Source organism: Podarcis tiliguerta (genome assembly GCF_965153285.1).
Source record: "Podarcis tiliguerta genome assembly, chromosome: 7".
Taxonomy (NCBI): Eukaryota; Metazoa; Chordata; class Lepidosauria; order Squamata; family Lacertidae; genus Podarcis; species Podarcis tiliguerta.
This window is the reverse complement of record NC_139540.1, coordinates 35,061,566-35,073,810: the sequence shown is the minus strand read 5'-3', so window position 1 is coordinate 35,073,810 and position 12,245 is coordinate 35,061,566. Positions and strand designations below refer to the sequence as shown.

General features: G+C 42.7%; 1 protein-coding gene across 2 annotated transcripts; it reads right to left on the bottom strand.

Moving 5' to 3' along the window:
* Positions 1–3,839: 3,839 nt before the first annotated feature.
* On the bottom strand, positions 3,840–12,132 carry LOC310682466 (E3 ubiquitin-protein ligase RNF4-like). Of its 2 annotated transcripts, none has more exons than XM_083451383.1 (2): positions 11,996–12,132; positions 3,840–7,959 (listed from the first exon to the last, which is right to left on the bottom strand). In XM_083451383.1, exon 2 carries the CDS (start codon positions 7,911–7,913, stop codon positions 7,068–7,070), a length of 846 nt encoding a protein of 281 aa, XP_083307509.1. In that variant the 5' UTR covers positions 7,914–7,959; positions 11,996–12,132; the 3' UTR covers positions 3,840–7,067. The 2 variants fall into 2 exon arrangements, with proteins under 2 accessions (XP_083307509.1, XP_083307510.1); XM_083451384.1 differs by having other exon boundaries at positions 11,842–12,119.
* Between the last annotated feature and the right edge of the window lie 113 nt (positions 12,133–12,245).

Here is a 12,245-nt window from a genome sequence, read left to right as displayed (position 1 = left end):
ACTATGTCTATGTAGCACTGATTCTGTAAGGCAAAGGAAGGTCACTACAATTTTTCAAAAATGAAGAGTCTACTTCAAACAGCCTGCCTTGAAATCTAACATTAATAGCTTTGCTATAACCTTTTGGTTTTAGAGCTGTTATTTGTTTATAAGTCTCAATAGCCTTTTTGGTATCACAGCTTCCAAAAATGATTAAACTAAATTTTCTTCATAAACAAGCCAAATCTGAAAAACAAGCTGATCATTAACTAAGATTGCAAAATTCCACCCCACAATCTCTAGAATTTTTAGGTAGATCTTGCTTACTTGTCCTTTTGATCAGACACCAGCCTTGTAAAAAAAAAAAGGCTCTATAAATATTTGAGTATCTTTTAATTATTCACTTTGGTGATGTCATTAGAAGTCAAGGAAGCAATACCTATGAGTTACTGAAGTGCCCGATTGCTGCCAGACCAAGGGCTGGATGTGGCTCTCCAAGCAATTTTTTATGCTCCCCCACCCTCAATCTTGATGGTTGCACAAAAAACAAAACAAAACTAGAAACAGGGCAGGAAATAAAACAAAACAAAACTAGAAACAGGGCAGGAAATAAAAGTTTAAACTACTACTCAGCCCAGCCCAGTAATGGAGATGTAAATTGTCTCCTATCAGATTGATAATCTTTTGCACAGGGAGATGACAGCTCCCATTCTCAGCTGAACTACTGTACACACGTGCCTGTATTTGTGTATGCATGTACATGCAAGTGTGTTCTTGTTGGGAGTATAGGGTGACCACACCCACTAGAGTGGCCCTTGCCTACTCTAGATGAGCGAATGATTGAAGCCGACTGAGAGAGAATCATCACAATTCTCAGATGCCAGTTCCTCCATGCTTTTATTTCAAAATGCAGAAACCAAACAATGCTAATAGTTAACAAAAATAAAACAGACACACACCCTTTCTGGAGGCATGCTGCATGTCATCCAGTAGTTCTGCCATTTGCCAAAACATTCCGGGAACCAGCAGAGTTATTTGTGCTTGTGAATCTGGGGAGGAGGAGCTGCACTAAATGCTTTGAGTGACCTTGTTATGAGGGACATAATGAGAGATAAACTGTTCCTGAACAATGATATAAAGCATTCTTCTGTGGACCTGTGAACATGACAGAAACATTAAAGAGAGCTTGGATCTGGCATGATTTATTCTGTCAATTTATGCTTTATCAAACAGATCATTATTAAAGAAAGCACAAAAGAAAATGAGATGCAATGCAGCAGACAGATCCAGATTACATAAAACTGGCCATAGTGAAAAGTTTATTGACCATAATAAAACTTGTTAACAAAGGAGACCAGATCTGAAGCAGCTTACACTTCAAATGAAATTCTCCTTTCTAAGGCAGCACTTAAATGAGTAGTTTTTTTATGCTTCATCCTCAGACAGCAGTTGAGGTACTTCCATGGAATGTAAGTTCACTCTCTTCTCCGTATTAAGTGTAAATGTGTAACTCGGGCATTGAATAAGCAACACTTTGAATTCTTTTTCAGAAAATTCCGAAGTTTGATCTCATTCATAAACTATTAAATTCATCCTGGTTTGGAGAACTCTTTATAGAGATAAAAGTGGAGCATAATTAAAGCTATCAATTAGCTGCTGGTTTTCAAGTCCAATACCTTTTACTATATCCAAGGAAGACCCCCTCAGTTTAAATAAACATTTCGAAGAGGATCAGTAAAGGTAAAGGTACCCCTGCCCGTACGGGCCAGTCTTGACAGACTCTAGGGTTGTGCGCCCATCCACTCAAGAGGCTGGGGGCCAGCGTTGTCCGGAGACACTTCCGGGTCACGTGGCCAGCGTGACATTGCTGCTCTGGTGAGCCAGTGCAGCACACAGAACGCCGTTTACCTTCCCGCCAGTAAGCGGTCCCTTGGAAGGGACGCGGGTGGCGCTGTGGGTAAAAGCCTCAGCGCCTAGGGCTTGCCGATCGAAAGGTCGGCGGTTCGAACCCCCGCGGCGGGGTGCGCTCCCGTTGTTCGGTCCCAGCGCCTGCCAACCTAGCAGTTCAAAAGCACTCTCGGGTGCAAGTAGATAAATAGGGACCGCTTACTAGCGGGAAGGTAAACGGCGTTTCCGTGTGCGGCTCTGGCTCACCAGAGCAGCGATGTCATGCTGGCCACGTGACCCGGAAGTGTCTTCGGACAGCGCTGGCCCCCGGCCTCTTGAGTGAGATGGGCGCACAACCCTAGAGTCTGTCAAGACTGGCCCGTACAGGATGGGGTACCTTTATTTATCTACTTGCACCCGGGAGTCCTTTCGAACTGCTAGGTTGGCAGGCGCTGGGACCGAAGGACGGGAGCGCACCCCGCCGCGGGGATTCGAACCGCCGACCTTTCGATTGGCAAGCCCTAGGTGCTGAGGCTTTTACCCACAGCGCCACCCGCGTCCCTATCAGTACATGCCCCTAATAAAAAACCAAGCATAGCTTTTTACAACTTTCTTCTATTACTGATTTCCCCCCCTTCCAAAGCTGCAGCTCCACAGGCACAATGGATTTGTGTGCACAAGAGAGCTTTCTTTCCCTGCCAATCCCCACCATGTACACCCTGAGTCAGCTCCAGAGGGTTGGGAGAACCTGTACAGCATACTTGGCAGCCCGTGTGTGCATGTGTGTGCATGTACAGAAGAAATAGAAGTCTTGTTGAGTCAGCAGAACCCCACTGGCACAGCATTAGATGTAACCCATTTTATGTGTATTCCTCCTTCCTCCAAGCTGCTCAATATTAAGCCACCAATAAACCCACTATCCAACCTGACATAGCTTTTGTTGTTTTTCGTGTGGGAAATTGCAGTCACACAGAACTATGTCCAAGTGCTAGTTAGTGTATGAAGGGGTGAAGACAACAGGGTTGATTCCTAGGCTCAGCTAGGTCGCACACCCTCTTCTCTGATGAGAAAGGAAGCAAAGCCTACTCTTCTTGTTCTCTCTCTACACCACGTAACTGGCAGGCGCCGATCTTAAAGCATGTTTGAAACTATCTTTCTGTATTTTCTACCCAGGAGTATTCTGCCTGTGCTCTCTCTGCAGCTGCTTGGACAAATACATTAATGTGATCTTTGGAACATTTTGCAAGTAAAGTATTTTTAAACTTACTTAACTGTGTGTGGTCTATTTATTGCCAGAGGGGTACAGAGGGTCTAATAACTTATATTCCTAATGCTATACTGCTGCTTGACTTTTGTGAATTTAAACTCTGTTCTTGGGGGGCTCTCTCCTGCCGGACAGCGAGTTTAGCCCCATGTTTTGAATCTAGGCACCCAACCAATTCTTTTATTTATCCCATCCGCATGGGTCACAGGAATTCTTATTTTCCTCTTACAATTTAAATAAGAATTTGCAATTGAGTATGGAAGCCAACATGTAACAAAAAGTCTTGTGGCACCTTAAAGGTGAACAAATTTATCACAACATAAGCTTTTATAGACCACAGCCCACTTCATCAGATGCATGAAAGATTATTCTCAGTTGGTAGATAAATGTGTAACTTAAGTGTCACCTCCCATAGTCCAAGGAACAGTACTCCAGATTTTTCCATGGCCAATTCCAGATACTAGGTTGTATCCAATTCAGGACAAAGCTTTCCTGAGACAGAATACACTCTGGCAAAGCCTAAAATGTGGGGCTAGGAACTTTTGCCCAGTATTTCCAACTCTTGCCCATTTACCTTGCACAACATTGCATTGGATATAATCCAGCATGTATTGTGCAAAGTAAGAGGCAAGTTGTGCTTGTGTTCTTCAACAGCTATACCTTTAAGCATCCAAGTTTCTCCCCCTGCAAATTTAGAAGAAAAAAAACCTTTATTTTCACCTGCAGTTAAAATTTATTTGCCTAGATTTTATTTGCCATATTAAGATTCCAAATAGCAAAGCTGATATACACACAGGAATACATTTAAATAAGAAAAAAATATACAAATTTACAAATGGAAAAAGAGAGGCAACAGAGAATTAACTATTTGTTCTTAAATCCATGCATCTTAAGCTAGTATCACTTGCCCTGAAACCAAAATGGCTTTTGACAATGCAGACAGAATGGCCTTGTTCAGACACAACACTGAACTATGATTCAGTGTTACATGCACATGTCTCAGGCTTATGTGCTCCCTTCCCCACTCTGTCAGTGAAGAGGGTAACGGATGATGTCAGTTCTGTTATAATCAACCACTGTGCTAGCATTATGTCCAAACACAAAACTCTGGGTAATCTCAACTATGGATTAATGAAACAATTCAACTCTGTGGTGGAACTTGGGTTGTTTTAGTATAGTACAGTGGAACCCCAGTTGTCAAACACTTTGGAAGTTGAACGTTTTGGCTTTCAAATGCTGACAACCCAGAAGTAAATGCTTCTGTTTTCAAACGTGCCTCGGAAGCTGAACAGCTTCCGAGGCGAGTTTCTCAATTTTTTCAGTGGATTTTGCCAACCAGCAATTGCACCTTGGTTGTTGAATGTTTTGGAAGTCAAACAGTCTTCCAGGACAAATTACTTTCTACAACCGAGGTTCCACTGTACAGTGAAAACGAAACATTTTCCTATGTTTGGACATAATTCTGAACTGTTGCTAATTAAAAATGAAAGTGAAAGCATCCTCACTGTCACACAGACAAGGGGAAGGAGCAATTGATGAGCCCAAGGCTTATTCGGGTAACATTAAACTATAGTTTAAAGCCACAAGAAGGTGCAGCTACAGAGTGCTAAATTTGAAGTTAGTGCTACGAACTGTGCGCTCTGTAGATAGAACATTCAAACTTAGCACTCTTTTTTGTTAATCAAATATTCAGGTAGAGGTATACCATATGAAACAATATACTACTAAAGCACGAATAGAACTGCACACCCTCTTAAGACTAGGAAATAGGTTTATTAAATAATTTATAACTCCTGATGTACAGCCCAATCCAACACATTAGATGAAAAGCCTCATTCAGTTCAATGGAACTTACAAGTAACTCTCTGTAGAACTGCATCCTTACTTCCTTAAAATTCCCAAGTCTTGCCTTTGACAAGATGGATAGCTATTTTGCCATGGATTTTAAAGTGTACAGTATTAAGATTTAATGGCTGATGTTTGAATTGATACATTTCTAGATGCCTACTGAAATGGCTTTTACCAGTTACCAACTTGAACTTTTAAGAAATTATTCAGTTTTGAATTATGAAGAACCAAAGCATCCCCAATATGTGAGATATATTTTGCTAAGCTGGTGAAAGATATTACATGAAACATTTCTCAAACTCCATTATACAATTATTGTGGCCCTTAAAAATTCTCAGTGGTGCAGGAGCTGCAAATCTGAAAGCACCACATGCTGCATCTAAAGTGCTCAGCTACACTGGTAGCATAATCACATGGTTTGGTCATTTAGATGCAGCCCTGAGCCATATGCCTAAAGCACCTATGATGAGGCCAGAACCTCTGAAGGATACCTATACCAGTGAAAGCTAAAAATCGTGACCCTTTAACTGTACATTTTTCTGCATATTTAAACTTCTGAACATGAACTTAGTTTTTCTATCATAACCCAGGAGGTTAGAAGGCATCTAAAATTTTCTCTACAGCTCCAACAATGAGCAAATATTCTATTTTAAATGCTTGCTAATATTTGTATACTTCTGATTTTATACTATTACATTTTGTATACTTTAATGGACTTATTGCATATTAGTGTAGGTAAGGACCCATCTTTCCTGTTTTTTCAGTATGTTCCTGACAGAGCCTGTGTTTGTGCAGCTTGCACAGCTCTTTTCTCCCTGCTGATGGAGGTACTGGGTTTTTGTTGTTTTTTGGGGTGGGGGCAATTTCCAGTGCTTCCCTTACAGAAGAAATAATCTGAAGCTCAGAAAATGGACTTGCGGACAGACTTCAAGCTGCACTGTAATGAATATGAGAAACTTATCTATCAGCGATATAGAAATCCCATGAACCTAATATGCCACAGCTTTACACATGAAAATAAAAAGTCATCAGAAAATGCTTAGTTCTGAACTTAGTAAAGTAACTAAATTCCACATAGCATCAGCTGTCCCCTACCTAGTGCCCTTCAGGTGCTTCAGACTACTATTTCCATCAGTCCCAGCCAGAGCACCTGTGCTAACTGGGGAGTTGCAGTCCAAAACATCTGGTGGGTACCAGATCTGAGAAAGCTGCACCGCATTCTGAATACTGTCAAATGGCAAGCAGGCCATGATGTGACAGTTTTCAAATTACTGAAGATTGAATCACTTATGATTAAGCATGTCCACAACAGAAGATTCTTAAAATGTTAGCTAATTAGTACATTAAGGTTTTTTTGTGTTTTGTTTGATATAAAGCTGTTTAGCATTATATCATGAGTATCTAACAGGGCCAAGATAAGTAACCACACCTCCCCCCTCCAGTTATAAGGTGTGCACATACAAGATTTGCTTATAGGTATGGCTGTAACAGCCAAGTATTTCTTACAGATAGTCTTTGTCTTCTGCATTGATTAAAAAAGGCATCCAAATACAGTATTTACACATCTGATATTGCAAGTGTGTTGCAGTATGATTATAAAGTCAGGTCCCATATGAAATTCTGAAGTTTCCACAAAAGGAGGCTCATCATGGGTAAACAGATAACATTTGGTATCAATTTTTAAAGAGTGAACAGCACAACAGTTGCAGGTTTGGTAGTCGTTTGCCACTTTTACTTCTACTATCATGATCATAATGACTCCAAAGTCCTGAACAAAATGCATTCACACTGTTCCCCAAAGTGGTTAATACATTTTGCAAAGGTTTCATTCAAGTTCTTTGAAAGTAACACAGCAACACTAGCTGCTTCTCACACACTGTCCTTCAGCAAATGTGTTGGTACGAATATCAAAACAAAACAAAACAAAACCCATGTGTAGGACTGGCCAATAAAAAGGCCAACTAGAAAAGGTCACAAATCAACTTCACAAGTGGGCACATATGTGATCTATAACCCTTTGTTTGCAGAGGTATAAGTTTATGCAGGATCCACAGAAGTTCAAGTTAGATTCTTCAAAGAATTTAAAGCTTCATATATAAATTGGATGATATTGTTTGTAACCAAGCTTCTTCCTACAAGTTGGGCAAGAATTAGCATTTCTTAGCGAATCACGGAGGCACTGACTACAAAAGACATGACCACACTTTGTTGATACAATGAGCCGCCCACTCTGCACAATTTCAGAGTAGCCATCCATGCAAATTGGACAACTCACGGTACCTGAACGCCGTGAATTTGAAATTCCATCATCAAGCAATTCCAATTCTCTGCGCAATGTACCGGTCAGCACCACATCATTATCTCTTGCGTCGTCATCATCACTACTTAGTACACAGCTGTCAGGCAGCTGTTGCCTTCTTAACTCTTGATTTCTTCGTCGAACATTTTCTTCAACTATCACAACAGAATCATTGTGTGTCAGATCAACGACTACTGGTTCTGAAGATTCACAAGTAAGGTCTACGACTTCTTCACAAGCACCTTCTTCAAGGTCAATTGGCTCTGCCTGTGAAGCGGCCTGTGAAGCTGCTTCAGCAGCTGAAGCAGCCATTCTACTTTGCTTGCGTGTTTGTCTAGAATTAATTGTCCCTCCACAACGCTTTTTGGGCACCTCGGTCTTCCCCATCCTTTCACTGGAAATCACAGGAGTGGCTGCTACATCATTTCCGGTGCTAGAAACTGTTGCTGCAGCCGCAGCCATTTGCAAGGAGGACACAAAGGAAGTTGACGGGGATGAAGAGGGAGAGGCAGGGGTTGAAGCAGCAGGCCCTGCAGGCTTGATCTCCAGGGCACCAGAGAGACTTGCTAAGCCAAGGCCACTGCCCTTCTTATTCTTCTTGCGCTTGGCACAACGCTTGGCATCAGTTGGGCTCATGGTACATAGAGGCAGAAGAGGCCAAACTCCCAATTAAACTAGTATTCTAGGAACAAAAGAAATGCATGATAAATCCTGATACATGACATAGATTGCCCATATACATATTTCCAAGTGACTAGTCACAAAACACAAGATTGTACCCACCCACATTGTGGTATGTGAATGTATTTTTTTTAAAAAAACACCAAAACAAATATTCTATTATTCCTAAGTATGGTCTTCTCACATTGTTCAACTGCCCCTTAGTCAACTGGGCTGTGCTGCAGCTGGAATGGAGGTTGGTGGTTCTTGGTGTCTCTGCCCTAATTCCTGGCTCAGAGAACAGATTCAGAACTGAACTAAGTCAGTATGCATCCCCTTTCAATGCACAAATAAGCATCAAGTCTACCTAAGTATCACCAAGACCTCAGCATGAAATAGTTAAAATTGCCTACAATATATTATTAGCAATAGGGCCCTGGAAAATAAATATCTATGCAGATACTGCAAATAAAACCCTTGCAAATGCCTTAAAAGCACTGAAATAGTGAATCAAGAAAACATTCAGATTTGGAGAGGTATCAATCTTAGCAGCTCAAGCTTGATGAGGGATAAGGAATATTATAAAAGAGTTAAGACAAACAGCAAGAGACTGCATTTTGAACTGCCCAAGAACTCATCCTTAGAGACAATATTGTGTTTAGTTTGTGTTTAGCTTGTCAGGAAAGGTTCCCTGAAAATTCCCAACAAACAAATGTCTAGGCTGCTGATATTAATAGGGCTAGAGCACTTGCAAAAGCCCAGGCACAAGCAATGGCTACTGATCCATAGGAAGCAGAAATGTATGTCATTTTACGAAGAGAAAATGTACAAAGAGTTAAAACATAAAGCTAAAAGATGGCAGTGCAGCACAGAAATTAGCTGCACAAGTTGCTGACATGTTCCAAGCTCAGAGCATGCCCAGCATAAAGGTCTACATGCTATAACCTTTTTGGAACCAACCATTTTGCCCAAGCTGGCCAGATGCTTTCTGCTACTCAGGATCGCCCCCTTGTGACAAAGTTGAGATTTCCAGTCACGTGGTTTGCAACTGAAATCTCCTCTGGCTGGGCAGGAGAGCTTAGGTAAGCAAACTGAGAAGAAGCTCTTTCATACCATTACATGGATTGCTTCTCTCTTGCGGGCACGGGACATGTTGTGGTTTGCAAACAAACCCAAGCTGTGATGGGTTTTTCCTGTGCTGGCTGATTATTTAAGGGCTTCTAATGTTGATCTTGCTTCTCAAAAGTGAAATGGCTCTAGTACTTATGCAGTGCCCCTTTTCTTGCTTTGCGTTTCATGTCTTCTCATAATATTTTTGGTGGCTTGCTTGGAAGAATAAAGGTTTGCCCCCTTTATTTGGCTTCTGCTGCATCCTTGCTGTTTTTCCTTTAGGAATGCAGGTTGAGCCTGGGGTTGGAGAGAACAGACTGGAAATTTTTTTTGGGGGGGGGGTTGTTGGGGGGTGTTCCCTTCATGTGTATCTGCCCATTCTGAAGATTTATTTCGTGTATCTGATGCATATTTAGTATAGAGAGAGGAGTGCAAGTAGAATAAATATTCTTATATATGAAATAAATAAAAAAACCATTCCTGCTTATTTGTGAGTGAGATTTACTGGATGTGTGTTGTCTGCTTTTTGAACTCAAGTCTGAAGCGTGAGACAGAGCATCTTTCTAGCCCTTCCTGGGGATGAGTTAGGAAAGCTTGCTGTGGACATCAAGTTGTTCTGGGTAATTTTTAACTAAAAGAGGCTCTGAGGCGCTCCAAAAGGACCTCTCCAAACTGGGGAAATGAGCATAAAATGGTAAATCTGATTCAGTGTTAACAAGGGTAAAGTGATGCATGTTGAAGCAAAACACCCTAACATTGTATATATGCTATTGAGGTTTGAGTTGACAGTGGCTGACCAAGAACAGAGATGTTAGGGTTATAGTGGATAGCTCAACTAAGATGTCGATCCAGGTTGTGCCAGCAGTAAAAAAACAGGAATTATATTTTAGGGGGAAATAGGAAATGGACTTAAAACAATGCTACGTTGGCAACTGACATCTCCATCTGGCTAGCCTCTCCGGCTTTCTTAAGCAGCTAAGCAGAAGAGCTTATTCATTGCATTTATATCCCAGCTTTTTCTCCAAAGAGTACACACTTCATCCCCTCCCCAGTTAATCCTTACAATAACCCTGTGGGGTAGGTTAAGAGGCTGTGACTGACTCCAATGTCACTCAGTGAGCTTCATGACTGAGTGGAGATTTTAACCCTGATCTCTAACCACTACACCTCACTGGCTTGCTAGAGTACTTCTGCTACTGGGCAGCTATAAATTAAGTAGATTAACAAACATGGGGAAAGCCAAATGTCACTTAGAGAAGGATCTGAAATATTTTCATTGAAGCTTGAATTTGTTTATTCTGGATTTTTATTTGAGGTTTTAATGTGTTATAAACAACTTTGAGATTTTTCTTTAAAATATAAAGCTGTATATAAATGAAATTAATAATAATAGTAAACCCCACTAGGGCAAAATGGCACCTAGACATTCTGTTGTGGTGACCGTAACCCAAGTTTACAGTGCCATTTGGTGATTAGCTTATACACCTTAGTTTCTAACAATGGATAGAGCTCATCAGAAAGATGGGAAGTTCAACATCTGTCTATTAAATATATTAGCCACGTCACCTCCAGGAATTCAGTAAAACCAGATTATCTGCAAGGAAACTCCACCCGAGGATTTTTGGTACCATTTGGTACATAACACAGTGTACATCTCTCCCAGTATGCCCCATGGAGAGCCTCAAGGTCCATAAATAGCAACACCCTAGTGGTCCCGGGCCCTAAGGAAGTTAGATTAGCTTCAACCAGAGCCAGGGCCTTTTCAACACTGGCTCCGGCCTGGTGGAACGCTCTGCCTCATGAGACCAGTGCCCTGCAGGATCTGATTTCTTTCCACAGGGCCTGTAAGACAGAGTTGTTCCGCCTGGCCTTTGGCCTGGAGCCAATTTGATTCCCTCCCCCTTTCTTTTTCCTATCTCCTCCTGTGATGAGGCTGCATTTTAATATTTCAATATTTTAATGTTGTATTTTAATCTTGTTTTTAAATTGTATTCATTCAACTTGTTTTTATTATTGCTTGTTAGCCACCCTGAGCCCGGCCTTGGCTGGGGAGGGTCGGGTATAAATAAAAATTATTATTATTATTACCTCTACTGACTCAAGCCTGTTGTGTGCCACTTTGGGTGGGCTATACTAAAAAGGGTTACATACAATCTCATAATCAAGCTAATAAATGCCTTATCTCCATAATAGGGACTAGAACATCAGGCACTCACTGCCACTTCCCCAGCTCCAAAGCTAGGAGAAAGGCTAGAGGCTGGTTTGGCAGCTGAACCCAGGGGAAGCCGGGTGGTGGTGGTGGGAGCACCACACTTCTATGTCGGGAAGAGGTCCTGACAGACAGGCTGGCAACTCCGATGTTAGGCTTGGTCAGCAACTATCCAGAGGCCTGCTTGCAACCTTTGAGCTGGGGAGATGTGAATTGTTGGTACAAACCTTCCAGGGCCGTCTCCGTTCACAGTTCGAAGGTCGCGGGGAAGGGAAGAAGGGAGAGGCTGGGGCTCCTCGGAGCGGCGAGTCTAGGCCAAGAGCAGCCCTTAGGCGCGCCAAGGAACGAGATAGTGCGCACTTCCTGTTCCCTGCCTAGACCACCACGATTCCAAAAAGCCTCCCATCGCTGCCCCCTTGCGCAGAGCTCGAACCACACCCAAATATATTCGTTACGGTTTCGATTCTGAGGGGTTGCCTCCTTCCCGCCCCAGCCCCACGGAACCCTCAGCCTTCAAAGCAGCCCCACTGAAGGGAAAGGCCCTGCCGAGGAGCGGCCTTTCTGAAGACGACAGCCAGGGCCTACCTGTCACGAACATCCGGCGTATAATGGCAGTCTTTCGAGAAACGCCTCCCCGACCCTCCTCTGTACGGGACGAAACTACCTCAGAACAACCTCTAGCGGCCGCTCCCGCTACCCAGAGGCCCCAAAAGAGGAACAAACCCTTTCTTAAACGCACCACAGAAACGGACGACGCTGCAGAAATCCACACGGCCGCACTTTCCCGAGCAGCCTCCCTCCGAAGACTCGCGCGCACCTTCCTCTCCGAGGCTCCCACACAGCTCTACACCCGACCGCTGAGAACGTTAAAACGTCACTTCCTCCTCCTCCTCCACTCCACCCCCCCCACACCTCCGCAATTCGACAAATGCCGCGCAAGCGCGCTGTCGCTGTTTGCTCGGGCTGTTAACATACGGGACATTTAAGAG

Excerpts from the sequence above, each read along its gene's own strand:
- LOC310682466 (XM_083451383.1), bottom strand. The coding sequence starts at position 7,913 with ATGAGCCCAACTGATGCCAAGCGTTGTGCCAAGCGCAAGAAGAATAAG.